General features: G+C 48.6%; 1 protein-coding gene across 11 annotated transcripts in view; it reads left to right on the forward strand.

Moving 5' to 3' along the window:
- The window catches only part of ATG9A (autophagy related 9A), a 1,030,802-nt gene that overhangs the window by 688,099 nt on the left and 324,041 nt on the right, over positions 1-18,662 (forward strand). For all 11 annotated transcript variants that reach the window (XM_069616910.1, XM_069616912.1, XM_069616911.1 and 8 more), the window contains one exon: positions 16,501-16,746. In XM_069616910.1, coding sequence (XP_069473011.1) covers positions 16,501-16,746 — 246 coding nt within the window. The remainder of the gene's footprint in view (positions 1-16,500; positions 16,747-18,662) is intronic.

The following is an 18,662-nucleotide window of genomic DNA, read 5'->3' on the forward strand; positions in this document are numbered from 1 at the left end:
CGGGGTTTTGAGAAATGCCTAATTTTCCCTAACCTAATAGAGAGGTCCCTGCCCAGCAAACTAAAACTAAAGAAAAATTACCTGGTGTCCAAAATATATCTGGCCCTAACACTAATACACACAATAAAATTATACAAGGAAAATATAGTTCAACAAAACAATTTTGTAATTCATACTCAAATGTTCTTGAAAACACTATTTGCGACCAGGGTTGTATTCCATTCCCTTGGACAAATTCAGGAATACTTGGGTTACAAAATTCTGTTCAAGATAATAGAAAAGTCTTTTTTAACCACTGTGTCTTTCTTGGAGAAACAACAAATGTCATTTTTACCACAGTTGGTTGATAATTCAAAACAAAAGAATCCACAATATCCCTCCTGAAAGGATGATTATCTCCCCGAAACACAGGTTCAAAACCAAATGCAATTGTTCTGTTATCATGTAACACTTTCTTCAAAGTTACTACTAGTGAAGATGGCACTTCAATCTTTCTCAATGCTTGTTCTTGAAATAAAATACTTTTGTTAGGATAGCAAAAATTAACTTGTCTCAGTGAGGCTACTGCTTGTCAAACAAATGATAAAGTATATGAATTCTTGTAATTCAACAAATGTTCTTTCCACACATCTTTCTGCCACAAAGGTATGAAACCACCATCTTCTTTCCTGGTCCATTCTCCTGCCAGGGCTAACCACTATAAGCCCTTTCCTGGTTTACTCACCTGCCAGGAAAAAATTCACAGTCTCTTGGCTGTTGTCAATGTGAGATGTAAGCTTTACCAAAAGTATATCTCTTAAGAGGGGATTTATTTTTTGGTTGCTTTAGTAGGATTTTCTCACAACTTCTTGGCTGATGGTAATGCTGGTAATGAGCTTTTCCCAGTGGAGGTCTTGATATGGTTTTCTCATAGCCTTTTGGCTGTAGATAGTATTGGTTAGAGGCTTTCCCCACTGATAGTTCTCCCAAAGTCTTTTGACAACCTCTTGGCTGTGGGTAGTACTGGTTATTAACTTCCCCCTCTTGTAGTCCCTTAAAAGGGAACTTTCTTCTTTGCCACTTAGTTTTGTTTTCTTTATCTATTCGGCTTTCAGAAAATACATTCTGCTTTGATTAATCAATTGTTCGGTATTCAAAATTGCATCGTAACAACTTTCATGTAAGGAGCGTCACGGTGTTAGCATTCTCACTGTGCCAACTCACTGGTTCGAGGGGATTGGGTCCTCCGACGTATTCCATATCTATGACATGTAATCACCACACCTGTGCTGCTTCGGAAACTTTTTTTTTTCCTGCGTCGATGACGTCGATGCGCCGTCGTCGAGGACCTCCTCCGACGTCATCCGATGTGATAAGTAGGACACACGACGCCCGTAGCCTCAGTTCCGTTTTTTCCGCGAACGTGTTGCTTCGTGTTTCTCGGTTTAAACGCCTCGACTCTTTGGAGTTCTGTTCTTCTCGGTTCTTCGAACCTGTTCGTTTTGTGAAAATCCTTCAGAAGATGTCTTCTACTTCGTCTTCGACCCCGCGTCTGGGTTTCAAGAAGTGCGGGGTGTGTGGGTCCAAGATGTCGGTGACGGACTCGCACGACGCCTGCCTCTGGTGCCTCGGGGAGGCCCACGACACGGATGACTGTATCGACTGCCAGTCGCTCACGTCCAAAGCCTTACGCGAACGTAAGAAGAAGTTGTCGGTAGGTCGGGTGTCCAAGCCCCGGAAGTCGAAGTCTGCGGGGCTTTCGACGGATGATTCGAGGGGTGACTCTCCGTGTCATCGTCGGAAGTCTCGTGGGTCTCCTTCTAGGAGTCGGTCTCGCCACTCCTCAGCCTCTTCGAGGCATTCTCGGAAGCGCCGACACCGGTCGTCTTCCAGGTCCTCTTCGGAGGACTCTGCCCGGCACGTCGCTTACCCCTCCAGCCGTGCGACGCCGGAGGAATGGGCTTCCTTCGGGAAGAAGATGCTGGCGATTCTTGAGTCGCAGGGTACTCAGCCGTCTGCGCCCCCGAGTGGGGTCGGTCATGTGAGGTCGAGAGGCACCGCTCGCAAGAGTGGTCGGCACGAGTCACGGGAGAGGTCCCGTTCGGACAAGGGGACTCGTTCTCGACGTACCCGTTCCAAGTCCCGGTCCTCGACGCGTTCGAGACCGTGTGCACCTGTGAGGTCTTCGAAGAAGGCATCGACATCTGGGGCGTCGAGGGCGTCGACAGGCTTTCTCGAGGCTCTGGCTCCGAGGAAGTCGTTGATGCCGTCGACGCTCAGGTCGTTGAGGGACACGCTCGGGGCTCCGGCCTCGAGGGCTGTGTTGACGCCGGCGATTCTGGAGGCGCTGCGTCTGACGTCGACGCCGATTTCCTCGACGTCGGCGCCGATCCTCTCGGCGCCGATGCCGGTTCTCTCGACGCTGGCGCCGATTCGCTCGACGCCATCGACGCCTTTCGTGTCGGAGGTACCCTGTGGCACGGGTGGACCCCCTAGGAAGGCTCTGGTTAAGAGCAAGCACTCTAGGGTGCCTTCTTTTCGCCACCTGGACTATATTTCAGAGGCGGGTGAGGATTCTGATGGCCTGGTTCCTAGTCAGGTTCCGGATGAAATTGTCTCGGGCCATAGTCAGTTTGACGAGTTGAGACAGTCACTGCATGGTGCCAGTGGACTGGACACCTCTCCGGAGGTGGAGTTTTGTAGGCCTGAGCCTGGCTCTCATGCTGATTCCTCGTACCGGCGCCTTATGGCTAGGGTTTCTGAGTACTTGGGATGGTCTGCTCCCCCAGGGGAGTTTGTGCAGGATGATCTGACGGACATCCTTGATGTTGGTCCCCCAACTGACCCGGTTCTGCCGTTCCATATGGCTTTACAGAGAAGGGTGGCGGCGGCTTGGACTGCTCCGGAGAGTCTCCTGGCGTTGGGCAGATCCTTGTCGTGAAAATACCGTCCAGCCAGTGGCGACCCCTGCTACTTGACCAGGCACCCCACTCCGGAGAGTTTGGTGGTGCAGGCGGCCACGGCCCCGGCGAAGCAGGCGTCGTACCCTACCATCCCTCCTGATAGGGACGACAAACGTTTTGATGGATGGGCGAAGAAAGTGTTTTCTTCTGGTGGTATGGCGCTTCAGGCGGCCAACTCCATTTGTGCCTTGTCGCGTTAAACGCACACTCTGTGGAACTGTGTGGCGTTAGCGGCTGAACATATTCCCGAAGGGGACGAACGGGATGGTTTCCTTGCTATGGTCCAGGATGGTAAGGATGCCATGTGTGAGTCCGTTCAGTGGGGTTTGGACTTAGCTGAATGCGTCAGTAGGTCCATGGCGGCGAGCACCGTGATACGCAGGTTTGCGTGGTTGCGGAAGTCGGGGTTTGCTCCGGATGTGCAGTCCCGGCTCCTCAACATGCCCTTTGACGGTGAGCACCTTTTTGGCAGCAAGGCTGACGAGAGCCTTGAGAGGTTGCAGACCTCGAAAGCTGCAGCAAAGTCGTTGGGCGCTGCAGTTCGCCAACCTCTGCCTTTTCGTCCTAGGGGACAGCAGTGGAGGGGTGGTTCCTTTCGCTATTACTCGTCCTTCAGTAAAGCGAGAGGAGCTGGCAGTCAAAGAGGCCAACGCAGGGGTACCAGAGGTGGACGACAGGGTACCCGTGGTGCCAAGGCCGCTCGGGCAGTTGCCTCTTTGCCCTCAGGTAGCGCCGCAGCCGCTCCCACTCAGTCATGAGGCCATGTCCCATGGTTCGCCGGTTGGGGGAAGGCTGGCGCAGCATCTTGTAGAGTGGCAAACCATTACTTCAGATGTGTGGGTTCTGGAGATCATAACCCACGGCTACTGTCTTCCCTTTCGGCACAGGCCTCACGACAATCCACCGGGGAACCTCTCTTTGCGGTGTCCGGATCCGCTCCTTGCGCAGGAAATTCAAGCCCTGCTGGAGAAAGGCGCCATAGAACTGGTGCCTGTAGCGGAGAGGAACAAGGGATGGTATTCCCCTTATTTTTTGATTTCCAAGAAAGACGGGGGATTGAGACCCATCATGGACTTGCGCGGTTTGAACAAACTCCTCAGGAAGGACAAGTTCAAGATGGTTACTCTCTCTCAAGTCCTCCAGGCCCTTCAGCTTCAGGACTGGTTGGTGTCACTCGACCTCAAGGATGCTTACTTCCATGTGCCGATCCATCCCAAGCACAAGAAGTACCTGAGGTTCGCGGTTGGCGACTCGCACTTTCAGTTTCGGGTCCTGCCGTTCGGATTGACCTCCGCCCCGAGGGTTTTCACCAAGCTCATGGTGGTGGTGGCAGCGCATCTCAGGCAAGGGGGGATTCACGTCTACCCCTACCTGGACGATTGGTTGATCAGGGGGAGCTCTCCCAAGCAAGTCCTGGATCATCTATCGGTCACCTGTCGCTCCCTTCACAGGCTGGGCTTCTCCCTCAATTTAAAGAAGTCCCATTTGACGCCAACACAGCGGCTCCAGTACATCGGAGCAGTGCTCGACACTTCCCTGAGGCAGTGTTTTCCTCCCCAGGTGAGGGCTCTTCACATTCAGCAGATGGTGCACAAGTTTCAGCATGCCCAGACGCTCCTAGCGTTCGAGTTCTTGAGGTTGCTCGGCCTCATGGCATCCTGCATTCTTCTGGTGCCAGAGGCTCGCCTGAGGATGAGATCTTTGCAGTGGGCACTCAAGAAGCAATGGTCGCAGTCCTCCGGCAGGATGTCGGACTCGATTCAGGTGCCGTCCTCGGTCGCCCGGGACCTTCTGTGGTGGGCCGTCGAAGGCAACTTGATGAAGGGGGCTCCATTTTGGCTTCCCTGGCCGGAGGTGACGATCGTGACGGATGCATCCCTCACGGGATGGGGAGCTCATGCCAACGGGCTGACAGTCAGCGGTCGTTGGTCTCCGTCGGAGTCCAGACTCCATATCAATCTGTTGGAGCTGAGGGCCGTCAGGCTAGCCCTGAAGGCTTTTCTGCCGTCTGTGCGAGGGAAGAATGTCCTGATCCTGACGGACAACACGGTGGCCATGCACTACCTCAACAAAAAGGGGGGGGCAGGGTCACTTCCTCTGTGCAGGGAGGCGATGCAGCTCGAGTTCTGGGCCATCCAGCAGGAAGTTTCGATCTCGGCAGTTCATCTGGCCGGAGCCGAAAACGTGACGGCGGACGCTCTGAGCAGGCAGAGCGCGATCTCTCACGAGTGGGAGTTGGCTCAGGAGATTCTCCTGGAGATCTTCGCCCTTTGGGGGTCCCCTCAAGTGGATCTCTTCGCCTCCAGTGTCAACCGGAAGTGCGAAAGGTTTTGCTCGCGGGAATTTCCTCCAAAAGGAGCCTTATGAGACGCGTTCGTGGTGGAGTGGTCATTCCCGCTGCTGTACGCGTTTCCTCCAGTCCCCGTCATCCCGCAAGTGCTGCGGAGGTTACGGAAGTTCGGTTCCCGGATGATCCTCATTGCTCCGGCGTGGGCTCGGAGGACGTGGTACCCGGACCTTCTCGACTTGTCCATCTGCCCTCCACGTCGTCTTCCCTACCGAGACGATCTGCTCTCACGGGAGGGGGGTCAGGTTCTCCATCCAGAGGTCAGATCCCTCAACCTTCACGCTTGGCTTCTGAGAGGTTGAGATATAAGGATTGGGACCTCCCTGAAGACGTGATGGAGGTGTTGCTTTCGGCCCGGAGGCCAGCAACAAAGTCTTTGTACCGTTGCCGATGGCGTAAGTTCTGCGACTGGTGCAGAGTTCAGAATGTGGATCCTTTTGCTTGTGACATCCCCATGGTTCTGTCCTTTTTACTTTCTTTGGCCCACAGGGGCTTGCAAGTGGGTACCATTAAAGGTTACCTGGCGGCGCTGTCCGTCTTTAAGCGCTCGTCTGAAGAGTGTTCTTACTTTAAAATCCCTTTAATTTCACAGTTTCTGAAAGGGCTCACTAATGTGTTCCCTCCGTCATCTTTCCTGGTGCCTGGTTGGGATTTGAACCTTGTTCTTAGGTTTCTTATGGGTGCTCCGTTTGAGCCTTTACATTCTTGCCCTTTGAGGCTGTTAACTCTGAAAACTGTGTTTTTAGTTGCGGTTACTTCCGCTCGCAGAGTGAGTGAGTTACAGGCACTTTCAGTTAAGCCTCCCTTCACTGTATTTCACAAGGACAGGGTTGTCCTTCGTGTTCGTCCTTCTTTTCTTCCGAAGGTAGTGTCGGCATTTCATTTGGCCCAGAAGATTGTTCTTCCGGCAGTCTATCCTCCTCCACATCCTGGTAAGGAAGAGGAGAGGCTCCATAGGCTTGATCCTAGGAGAGCTTTAAGCTTTTATGTTTCACGCATGTCCCGGGTCAGAGTGGATGATCAACTCTTTATTGGTTACGCTGGGAAGCGTTTGGGGCAAGCTGTGACGAAACAGACTTTGTCTCGCTGGGTTATTTTAGCCATCTCGGAGTGTTACCGTTTGGCGGGTAATGACCCACCGGCTGGCTTGCGGGCCCATTCTACCAGGGGTGTGGCTGCATCTACTGCACTGCAGAGGGGTGTTCCTATTCGCAACATCTGTGATGCAGCCACCTGGGCTTCAGTACATACATTTGTACGTCACTTTTCTCTCGATTCCATCCGAGGGCAGGATCTGGCCTTTGGCAAGGCGGTCCTTTGCTCTGCTATTTGATTGGCTATTCTAAATTTTGATTCTAAATTCTTTCCCTCCTCCTTGCTCTGGTACTGCTTTGGGAGTCTGTCATAGATATGGAATACGTCGGAGGACCGAATCCCCTCGAAGAACAAGTTACTTTCTTACCTGGTAACGTTCTTTCGATGGGATGGTCCAACGACGTATTCCATATCACTCCCGCCCTGCCTTCCCCGCTGCAGAATTTCTTTTGCGATTGCAGTTTACGTTCCGCAAGGCTTTGTGTCTGACTGGCAGTTGACTTATGTCACACGTTCTGGGGGAAAAAACTACAACTGAGGCTACGTGCGTCCTACTTATCACATCGGATGACGTCGGATGACGTCGGAGGAGGTCCTCGACGACGGCGCATCAACGTCATCGACGCAGGACGCAGACGCCGAAAAAAAATAAAGTTTCCGAAGCAGCACAGCTGTGGTGATTACATGTCATAGATATGGAATACGTCGTCGGACCATCCCATCGAAAGAACGTTACCAGGTAAGAAAGTAACTTGTTCTTCTCTGCCGCAGCTCTCTCTTGCTGTCAGGCCTTGTGGCGGTCCTTCATCGTTCCGTCTGCTTTCTCGCCCGCTTCTGCGAGCCTCGGGTAAGTTGTGTGTCTGTCTTCGAGAGCGATGACCGTCCGTTGATCTACCGCGGCTTACCCGGTTTGCCACACGCTGCTCTGGAAGCACATCTCCTCAGCTGGGTTTCTTCTTAGTACGCCGATTTCCACTGCGCACACTCTGAAGTTCTGCTTAATTTCACCCTTCGTTGTGACTTCTGCTGGCGGGCTACTTTCTGTGGCTGCTCCTGCACCTCTGATAGTTTCAGCTTCCTCAGCTACGCATCCCACATGGCCATTCAATGTTCCTTGGCTTGCTTCCTCTGCTTCACCTTCATTCCCTTCATTCCTCAGCTGGGCCGCATCTTGGGTTTAAAATATCCCGCTCAGGTGCTTTAATTGGCAACAACTAGACCACACCTTTGAATATTCATATTTCTGAGTCCCCATTGCCTCTGAACTCCACTTCCTCGCCCCAGTAGTTTTAGCATAATGGAAACTGAAGTCCATAGAAGATTGTGTGCTATTAGTTTGTTCTATGTTACAATAAGCCATTTTCAGTTCAGGAATTAAAGGGGAATTGTGAGAGGAGATCCCCACCGTCTCCCTGCTTGAGTCACCTCCCCTGTGATCCGCCCAAATAAAACCACCCCCAGGGTCAAGATTAAGTAGCGGCTACCTTTCCCTGGACACAGGGGAAGAGGCCCATATCGGGTTTCTAGTGATGACCTCACTGGATTCATCACAGTACTCTTGCCCTGTCCACCTTTCAAATTTCCCTGACATAACTAGCAGCAGTTTTGGCTTTAAGATGAAGTATTTTGCTAATTATTTTGCCTGTTTTATTGTCGTGTTCATAGTCTGACTGCTTGTCCTGTAAATGGCATATTCGACTTATTACAGCTGGTAGAGTTGATTTTGTCTCTATTCAATTGCAACCAAAGATCTGGCGACCACCATTTTCACTGTAGCATTTCTCAAATGCTGATAGCTCAGCATAAGCTTTTCAACTTCAGCTATTGCCATTTCTGCATTCCAGCTGCCCTTTTCTCTCATGGTTGCCTAAAAAACCTCCCTTTGGGTAGAAACGGTGTTTATGGGGGTTAGATTTTGCCGACAGCTGTGGACTATCTCTGCCTTCAGTTCATTTTTCTGTACATAGTATTCCTCAAATGGGACTGGTTAAGTCTCCATGCTGCCAGCCTCCTCGTCTCTGTGATGAATAGAAGGTTGCAAAACACTGGGGCATGGTCGGAAAATTAAATATGCCCTATTGCCCTATTATAGACTCTTGGGCAATGTCTACAATGGAACCCGTCATAAATATCTGTGAGAAACCAAAGGGTGTCTCACCCGCTATTCCTCTGGGACTTGTCATCCAGGTGGCCATCACTTTTGGATCCAGTTCCTTGGGGTGGACCAGTGCGGGAGGATCAACTGGGTGAGGGGTCTTCAGGGAGTGGGGGTGAGGCAGCCGATGATGAGACGTGGTATTCCCCCTTACTTGTATCTGACACATCCTATATTTTTTAGGATTCTCAACTCACACCCCCCTTTATACACAAACACTGGACCAAGGAAGAGGGTGACTGAGAGTAGAAACATGAAACTTTCACACATCGTACTGGACATGTCCCGCTAATCGGGTCAGGCAAGGTCAGGCCTTGATTCTTAGTGCATACACCTGATACCAATTAGCTCTCCTCACACAAATAAGGCAGAACCTAGAAACACACTGTGAGCGAGGCGGAGTACGAGCAGGGCTTCCGGGACGAAGGCAAACCTAATGGAGCAGAGCGACGGACCAAGGGGCGAGAGCAGCGGGTCGAAAACCCCAAAAGTTCCCTACTGTAGGTTGCTGCCTACGACAGGCCGTGAAAGACACATGTAGAAGGCCAGATCTCACAAGTGAAGGCTGCATTGTTTTTCAAGGATGCCAGGAACCGGCAGAGTTGGGTAGGCGAGGCCAAGTCGGTGGTACTAACCTTGACTCGTGAATTGGAAAACGCAACACCAAGAAAGAGACACAGACAGCCGGTGAGTTTATTTATTTGTTTATTTTTAACGCGCCGGCAGCCCGCACGCATCGGGGCACATACATAGACAAAGGACGATGTAAAACATGGCAAGCGTCCTGAGAAGCCGATGTGTGTTAAAGTTTGAAGTAACAACATTATATTGCAAGTGAAGGCTGCACTCATTTGGATGAGACGCGAGGAAAGGCAGGCCTGTGAATTAACTTTGAAGCAAGGACAGCTGTGAAATCAGCTATACTAAGCAACAGAGTGATCCGGTGAAAGGAAGTAGACCACTCGAAAGTCTCCATGAAATGTACACTGTTTGAAGCAATAAAGTGATTGAACAGCAAAAATTAAATAAACAAGATTGATTCCTAGAGAAGGGGAGAGTGAAAGTTAAACCGTCAACTTTGACTCGAAGTGGTCCTGCGGTGGTCTGTAAAGAAAGCCACGCACATTTGAACGTCTTCGACATCCAAAAGTGGTCCGAGCCCGACAGAGGGAGACCTGAAGTATAAGAAGCTTGGGGAAGGGAGCCCCCTTGCAAGTTTGTGTTGAACTTTGTCATGAGAGGACTGAGCCCGACAGAGGGGGACCTACGCGAGCCTTGTGGTGAATGGTCTGAGCCCGACTGAGGGGAACCTACGTGAGAAAGAAACTCCCTCCTCTGTGCGGCTGAGCAGGCCAGCACTTTTTGCTCTCGGGCTGGTTCTCTCTTGTTTCTGGGTGCCGGGACCTTTATTTTTCTACCTAAACGAGTTGGGAGAATCCATTGGTTCCACTCTTCACATAAGGGCAGCATTAAATACAGGTCAGAAACCAAGCCATCCACTTTCAAAGGGCCTTTTACATTACTCCCCTATTCAAGTCCCATCTAACCAACAATCACATGGAATTCTGAAGGGAGGTGGAGTAAAACCCTGACTTGGGGCTTCCTTTTCCCCAAAGGGCGGCAGGTCACCCCGAGTGAGGTCCTGCTTGATCTGTGTAAGGAAGACATGGTATCAAACAGTAAGACAGATACAAGTGACCAGAGTTCAAGGGTGTTTATTGAAATTCAATTGGGTTTGAAAAATGCCTATGTTATCCTAAATCTAATGATGGGAGCAAGCGGCGACCATCAAATAATAATAACACAGTCCTAGTTGTTTCTGTCAAAATAAAAGGGCCTGTGCTAATAAACCTATTACCAATCCTTACTTCTAAATACAAATAGTGTGGGAAACAATGCTATGCAAAAGAAAAGTTTTCAAGAAATTATATGTCCGGATATTCAAGCCGTTGGCTTCCCTTCCCCACATTTTCAGCACGGAACAAGGCGGCACACTCAAGGTTAGCACACTCTCTGGCTTCTCTAGCAAGAGGATGCAGTTCAAGACCTCAACATTAGGGCCTTCTGTGCCAATGTCTCTTTGCCATTCAAAGTATCTTATTCCAGAGGGCCTGATGTAACACGACAAAACATTAAAGTTCCTTTCTTCTCAGGACTTTTACTTTAACGACTTCTCAGGTGACTTACTGTTCACCCCGCCGCCCCTCCACTGGGCTCAAATCCACTTTAACACAAAACCTTCCAATTGGTCTCCCACTGCCGGCCTGGACCAAAATCATGTACTTTTCCAAACTTTCTCTATTTCATCAAAATCAAGGACTTTCGATTGTGCGCAGGATTTTGCTTGACCCGTCGCAGGACCACTTCGATTCACATTTATTTGTTCTCTTTCAATCGGTCTCCCTCTGCCAAGCTCGGCCAAATGCATCTATTTTCAGCACTTTTCAACTGGATACCTTACAGAGACCTTTGATTGAGCAGCACGCGGTGCCTGACTACTCTGTCAAAAGTATTGTAGCTTGTTTTAAAGTTCAATCACTCATCAGCTGTTCAACTTCACTTGCGTCTCTTCTCACATGCGCTTTAACAATGTTCGTGCCAATGCTCCCCATAAAATGTTGCTGCTTGCAACCTTGGCTTCAACACAGACCGGTCTTGTATCGGTCTCCTCAACTCACCGGCTGTGTTGATTTCACGGAAGCGGCTTTGTTCTTGGAGCCAAGGAAGGTAGCACGGCGGCTGGTGATACTCCTCACCTGGATTATTGACGCAGGAGGGCCCCGGGTATCTTTGACACACAATGCAGGATTCTTCAGCCTGGTTTCCTGGTCTTACGCTTTCTATTCTCTTGAAGGTCTCTGGAAAGCAACGGTTCCTTGTCGAAAAGGTCAAGGGAATTTCCCTTTTTGTGATCCCCTTCGGTTTTGCTGTCTTTCCTCTCTTGCTCAGCTGTCGACTCGAAACTGTTTTGCACAGAGTGTGCTCTTGTGCTCTGCCTTTTTTCCATGTGGGGAAGTGTAATTGAAGTGAGGGGTGTGTGTGTGATGGTCAGTAATTGCCTGACCATTGGATTGGGAAACGCCAGGTATACTGCTCGGTTGTTAGTCTGTTTTTTCTCATAGTGGGCTGTCCTTGAGAAAGGGCTTGTGTTGTAAAAGGGGGTGGAGGGGTAAAGTTCCAAAAAATCCTACCTGGTAGCATGGGGTAAAGGTGTTACAAGGAAGGGGATAACGTGGCTCACCATCCAGTGTCCCACTCCCCAAAGACTTCTCACCCAGGTGACCCTCTCGCACTGGTCCACCCCCAGGAACTGAATACAAAAAACGATGCCTGTGTCCTGGCCACCTGAATGACAGATCCCCGGGGACTAGTGGGTGAGACACCTTCTGGTTTCTCACATCTGTCCCCACATGTTAACTGGTTACTACTAGATCTGTCTAGCATCTGATAAAACATTTGATTGAAATCATTCACTACTATTAAGGGCTCAACTGCAAAGGAAAGGAGTTTGTATATAAGCCGATCAGAGAAAGTGGTCTGTCCACGAGTGTGTGGATATATTGGGGCAAGAGTAACTCTCTGACCCGATAGGAAAAGATATCTACTTGTGTGCTGATTGGCCACTCAGCAAACACATTCCTCTCTTCTTAATCCATGTTGAAGCAAAATAGTAAGTTTGGAATATATAAAACTGAGACTAGAGATATTTATAATTAATTGTGGGAGGTGGGTCTTCTGGAGGTATGCCATATTTTCGCTAAGAAATGGTTGCATTGTAACATGTTTATTGGGGGAGTTGATGCCTCGCTTTTAACACTCAAAGGTGCATGGAAATTAATCCTGTACCCATCTAAAAGCATAGCACTGTAGCAAAACATGGCATATGATAAGTTACCTTAAACTCTGTGTGGCTTCCACTCTTTTGCCGACCTCACCCCCTTCACATTCTTATCAAGACTTCAATTGGGAGGTTCCAGTAGAATGGGCACCCTTGCATGGTTTTTGACAAAAGGTGTTTGCCCTTTGGAATCTTTTCCACTCATTAAATGTGGGTTGTCATTTATTTAGATTCCTGACTTTTCAAATACTGGTGTTCTGTTATAATTATCACACATTCTAGTGCCAGGTCTCAGGGCATTGTGTGCTATGGTATAAAATTAAATTAGACTTAATTGGATCAGAATTAGTCTTTGACATCACACTCCCTCACCTCACTCTGTTATCTTTTTTCCGTTGCCTTTTGTCTCTTGTGACGAATTGTAGGATACAGTCACTTCTTCCAAGGGGGGAGTCTTTCCTTGTGAGGCTAGGAAGGTGAGCCAGCTATGCAACATTCCCCCTAGGGTTGGCAGCAAGCGGCACCTCACAGGGAGAGACTCCTCCTCTGGAGACAAGGACTCCAGTTCCAATGAGGAACTCCCTTTCCATCTCACTCAGAAGTCTGATAAAACCATACCAGTTCACAGAAAACCAGAGTCCTCCTTCATCTGCTATTGTGATATCTTTGCAGAAGATAAATACTTGCCTAATATTGAGATGAGTAAAATCCCAGGCGTGATAAAGAATAAGTACCTGTTGGGTACTGGGACGAAGAAACCCAAAGGAGTTATAACGAGTATAACTCTGACACAACGAAAGGACTGCCGAAAGGAAGCTGGTAACCTGGAGAGAATGCTGCCTTCCACTCGGACGAGCAGCTGGAATAAGGAAGTGCCCAATTCACGGGGCAGACGCTGGGCAATCTGCCAGTTGGATAACAGTCCCAGGAGGGATGCTCGAAGAAGGCTGAAGAGAAGCTGTGGCTGGGAAGTTCCTGAGCTACAGCAAGTAACTATGAGAGCCTACCTACCTGACGGAGGCCTGAAGAAGGGAACTGCAAGAGAGAAGTGGTGGCTGGGAAGGAGTAGGAGTGGGAACCCCTCCCAAAACCACATCGAGAGGACGACACCGAAGCGTGTCAGAAGAAGAGGGAGCGATCACGACAGCCGTCCTGATGAACCACGGAGATACTCCGAAGGCGAATGCCTACCCGGTGATGCAGCCCTATAGCATTGCAGGTAATGGGTAGATCAAGAGAACTGGGGAGCAAGGCACAGTTATCGAGTAGTACAATCATATTTGTCATAGTAAGAAGAACGAATATAACGATTGGAGTCAGCATACTCGTCCCAGTGAATGGTTGTATACTAATAAGAGTGAGAATTATTCAGGGATTCAGCCTACTCGTCCCAGTGAATGGTTAAATCCTAATAAGAGTGAGAATCATGCAAGGATTCAGCCTACTTTTCCCAGTGAATGGTTGTATATTAAGAAGAATGAGAATCATTCAGGGACTCAGCTTCTCGTCTCAGTGAACGGTTGTATACTAAGAAGAGAGAGAATCATTCAGGGACTAAGCCTATTCATCCCAGTGAATGGAAGTATCATAAAAGGAGTGAGACTGGTCTTTGGTTACATCACACAGATTCCAGTGAAGAAACAAGAATGAAGCAGATTGTAATAATAGATATAAGAGAGGATGTACAAAAGGTGAAACTGCTGTCAGAAAAAGAGAAACTGTCAACTACAGTTGAGAGGAACAGAGTAAAAGAATGTTCAGGTGCCAGAGCACCTAGAGAGAGAAACTTGAGATGCTGAGGAGAAATAAACAAAGGGATGTGGAGAAGTCCCCTTAGAGAACTGAATGAACTGGTGCAAGAAATAGCTAAGACCTATTGGAAGATCCTGTACTGAAAAGCAAACTAGGATAAGGGAGTCATTCTCCTGGTCTTAAGTTATTTAGGATAAGGGTAGGGTCAGTGAAAATTAGTTTTAGATGGAAGACAGACTTTTACTTTGGACTTCAGAACGGAGGATGAGCACCATAGTTTAGTTGTTTTGGGTAGGGAAGCCCTTCAAGTAGGAAAGTCTGGCATTTTCTTTTTATTTATAATAAACAACTCTTGAAATGGCAAACCCTGGTCTATCTCCTTCTTCTGACCTACCACACACTGCATTTCTTTTCAACAATACAATTGAAACCTAACATGTTCTGACATCAAGAGGGGAAGCAACAGCATTGCTCATGAGATGTAATACACTCAACAATGGATTGAGTTCATTTATTTTATTTATTTATTAGGTATTTATAATGTGCCTATACACAAGGTGTTTCGAGGTGCAACAAGACAGGAGGGGGAGGGGGAAGATGACCAAAAAAAGGACGAAGAAAGACATAAACCGTCCTACTAGGCCTTGTAGCATTTCGGATTGTGCAAGTGCAGTAACCAGAAGTGCAGGGGGGGGGGGAGTGCCAGTGAGGGTGTAAGGGACTGTGGGTTAAGCAAGTGCCAGGGGAGGCCAGGTGGACAGTGCCAGGGGAATGCAGAAAGTGCTGGGGAAGAAAGTCCACATGCTTAGTGCGAGCGACGGGCTGGAAGGGCTCAAGGGGTGCAGGAACAGCCAGGCTAGTGCAGCGGGAGGGAAAGTGCAGGTTGGGGGGGTGTCAGGGGAGACCAAGTGCAGGGGTAGACTGGTCGAGGAGGGCCCTGTGCTCTGTAAGAATCTGAGGGAACCAGGCAGGCAGTCAAGGAGGCAGAGGGTGACATTAGCAGGGGAGGGGGATAGGGAAGGAGGAAGAGAAAGGGAAGGTCTTGAAAAGCTTCGGGAGCTTAAGGAGATCCGACTCAAGTCTGAGAGGGGCAGGGAGGCCACTCCAGAGGGAGGCACCTGCAGAGTAGAGAGATCTACCACCACTCTGCTTGTCCCCCACTCTCTGACAGTGGTTGAAGTGTACGAAAAGAAGTAGTGGAGCTATGTTCCCTACTGGTCTGCACCACTCCCCGCAAACCCTATCGCCACACATCCTCCCACGCACAATATAAACCCCCAAATGCATGTGCCTGCAGTTTAAGGGAATGTTCAGTGCACTGCACTTAAAGTGCAAGTTTCAACTGCTTCCTACACGTTTATTTTAAAACGAAACCGTTCCGGAGCGGTTTCTTTTTAAAATAAAAGTATAGGAATGGTAAAACTTCATTAAAAGAAGTAGAGGAGCACCGCTCCCGCCCACTTTGACCACTGCTCTCTGCTTGTAAAAATGTCTGATCTGCTAAGATTTGGAGCTAGAAGACCAAAGGGCTCTAGCAGGGAGATCATTGTGGAGGGAGAGTTAGATATAGTGGGGTCCAGGCCCCAGAAAGCCTTGTGGATGATGCAGAGGGTCTTGAACTTGATCCCTGCAGCAACCAGGAGCCAGTGGAGAGAATGTATGGCTGGAGAGATGCAGACCTTGGGTTTGAGGCCAAGGATGAGTCTCACAGTCCTGTTCTGGATTAGTTGAAGGGGGCGAGGGGAGGAGTTAGGCAGATTGAGGACATTATTAATTCAAATTTGAAAATGTTTAGAGCAGTGATATCTGAGGCAATGGTCAAGACTGACGGTCTACTGTGGCAGCTGTTACATTTAGATAGACAAACATACTGTGAATTGTTTCACCAGTCTAGGTTTAGCGTTGGAGGGACCTTCACCAACCAATATTTAAGAGCCAAAATCAGGAACCTTTTCTGAGGAACATCCGGGAGCTCTTCCAGTCCCCCTTCAGGAAAAAACTTGATCTCCTGTGTTTTTGATTTTTTTTTTTATACCCAATTTGGTAACATTTTTTAAATAAATAACCTTCAGGTTAGGGATGCTCCCACCAAAGTAGGGACGTTTGGGAAATGTACCGCAGCCAGTTTCAGAATCTACTAACGTGTTGTCAATGGAATGGTGGTGCTTCAGACCGCACTGCTGGCGACAGTGATGGGAAGGGCATGGTTAAGTATCATTAGGTTTGTGAAGCGTGAAGTGAAATGTGTGATTCTGAATTTCCCTTGACAAATATATTTGAAGAGACAGATGGTATGTGACTACAGAGTTAAAGGACCTGGATGCCAGTGAACCCTGTTCTAATTGCATTTGTCCTTTTTTGTGTTTTCCAGTGGATGTCCGCAGGAAAGACGGAAGCATCGATCTACCAGCAGGCTGAAGACGGGAAGACAGAGCTGTCCTTGATGCACTTTGCCATTACTAACCCCAGGTGGCAACCGCCGCGGGAGAGCACAGCGTTCTTAGGTCGGCTAAAGGAGAAAGTGCACAGAGATAGTAATGGGGCACTGGCACAACTGGCAGCACTTCCGGACAATGCACTTTTCTGCTCCATCCAGTCTCTCCAGTCCGAGTCTGAGGTGTGTTTCTTTGCAGCATTTCTTTATCCTTCGAGGTTCCTGGGGCTAAAAGTAAAGAACCAATATTAAGAGGCAGCCGTCAAGAAAAGTAGACAGGTCGCAAATCAGGTGCCAGAGACCAGAAAAGAATAGGATAAGTGGCCGTGAATGAGCAATGGGAGGAGCAAGGAATTTGTAGACGAAGAAAATTGTTTACGGTATTTGGTGGAAAAGGAGTAAAAGAGGGTAGGAATACCGAACAATCAAGCAAGAGAAAACAGAATCAGTCTAAAATGGAATGGACAAAAATAAGGAAATAACATGTCCAAACAGGGGCTTTTGGGTAAAGAAGCTTGGCCTATACATGTGCACATTTGATGGGTTCTGAGATGCGGAGGTCCTCTAATCTACTCCTTTGCATGGCTCATTGATTTGTCTGTGTTTACTAAGTGGAATTAATGCAGCACACATAAAGCACAGAGCCTGGGCCCCTGTTCCGTTTATACTAACAGATCACTAGTTCAGTAGAGTTGTTTCCAAGGATTTGAAATGTAACATAACTGGGCTCTAGAAGATGGGCAGCCTGGTGGGCAAACACATACTTATAAAGTGTAACCTGTTGGGGCCACTGCAGGTTGACACGGGCAGGAGATGTGATTTCATAAAGAGTGTCCACTTTGCTCAGAATTCTCTTTGGTACACTGAGAGGGATAGAATCAGTCAAAAATCTGACAGAGATCCCAAAATAAATGGAAATGGGGTAAGTAGGGAGGACTTATTGTTGATCAGGTGCTGAAGCTCAGAAAAAGCACTGGTGGCATAGTTCATCTGGATAGCTCATGGTGTGGCAAGTCATCGAGCATCTATTTTTATTATTTATATTTATAAAGCACACTGGCAGCCCAGAGGCATTGAGGCGCTGTTACAAGAGCGTGTCTTAGTTACGAGGTACATACTTTGCTTACAGGTTACAATCAGCATAGCAAAGTTAGGTAACATGGGTATAGCGTAAGGTGCTTACAGATGATTTAGTTACAAGAGGCAGTTACAATCAGGACATTGCTATAGAGTGGGGAGTGGCAGGTTCAGGCGAACAGCAGGGTTTTGATTGATTTGTGAAAGGCTATGTGGGATGATATTCCTCTGAGGTTGGGTGGCAGGGAGTTCCACTGAGTAGCGGCAATGAATGGGAAGCTGGACCCTCCCGCCGTGGTCTCAATACCTTGGGCACTGCTAGTAGGTTGATGGATGGGGTTCTGGTAGGTCTAGCTGTGGGTGGTCTTGTAATTCTTTGTGTTAGGTTTTGAGGGGCTGCATAGTGGATGCATTTGTGTGTGTGTGGGCCAGTGTTTTAAAGATGACCCGTTCTTTAATGGGTAGCCAGTGGGCTTGTTTCCTAATATGTGGTCCCTTCTGGGGAAGCCGATGGCAGCCTGGAGAGCATTATTTTGGACAGTTTGGAGTTTTTCGATATTTTTTGTAGAGGTGCCAGCCAGGAGGGCATTGCAGTAAACAAGTCGGGCCTCAATTATGGCTCTAGCTATGGTTAGGCAGTTCTGCTCTGTAAGGAAGGTTCTAACTGCCTTGAGTAGTTTAGAGTGGTAGGCTGCAGAGGAGGCAATAGCGTTTACCTTCCTGGTCATAGAGAGGTTGGAGTCTAGGTAGACTCCAAGCATTTTGACATCTTGGGAGACTGTGATTTGTGTGTTGTCAATAGTGAAGGCACTATATTGGTTGACGAGTTTCCTTATGGTTTCTGAGGAACCATTTAGGAGCAGTTCAGTTTTGTCTTCGTTTAAGCACAACCAGTTCTCTGCCATCCAGGTTTGGATGGTAGAGTAGGCAGCGTTTAGGGTTTTAGTGTCAGACTAGTAGTCACCAGATAGTGACAAGAGGACCTGTGTGTCCTCTGCGTAGTTTGTATATATGATGCCTAG

This window comes from Ambystoma mexicanum, chromosome 9, assembly GCF_040938575.1.
Source record: "Ambystoma mexicanum isolate Mex_15411 chromosome 9, UKY_AmexF1_1, whole genome shotgun sequence".
Lineage (NCBI taxonomy): Eukaryota > Metazoa > Chordata > Amphibia > Caudata > Ambystomatidae > Ambystoma > Ambystoma mexicanum.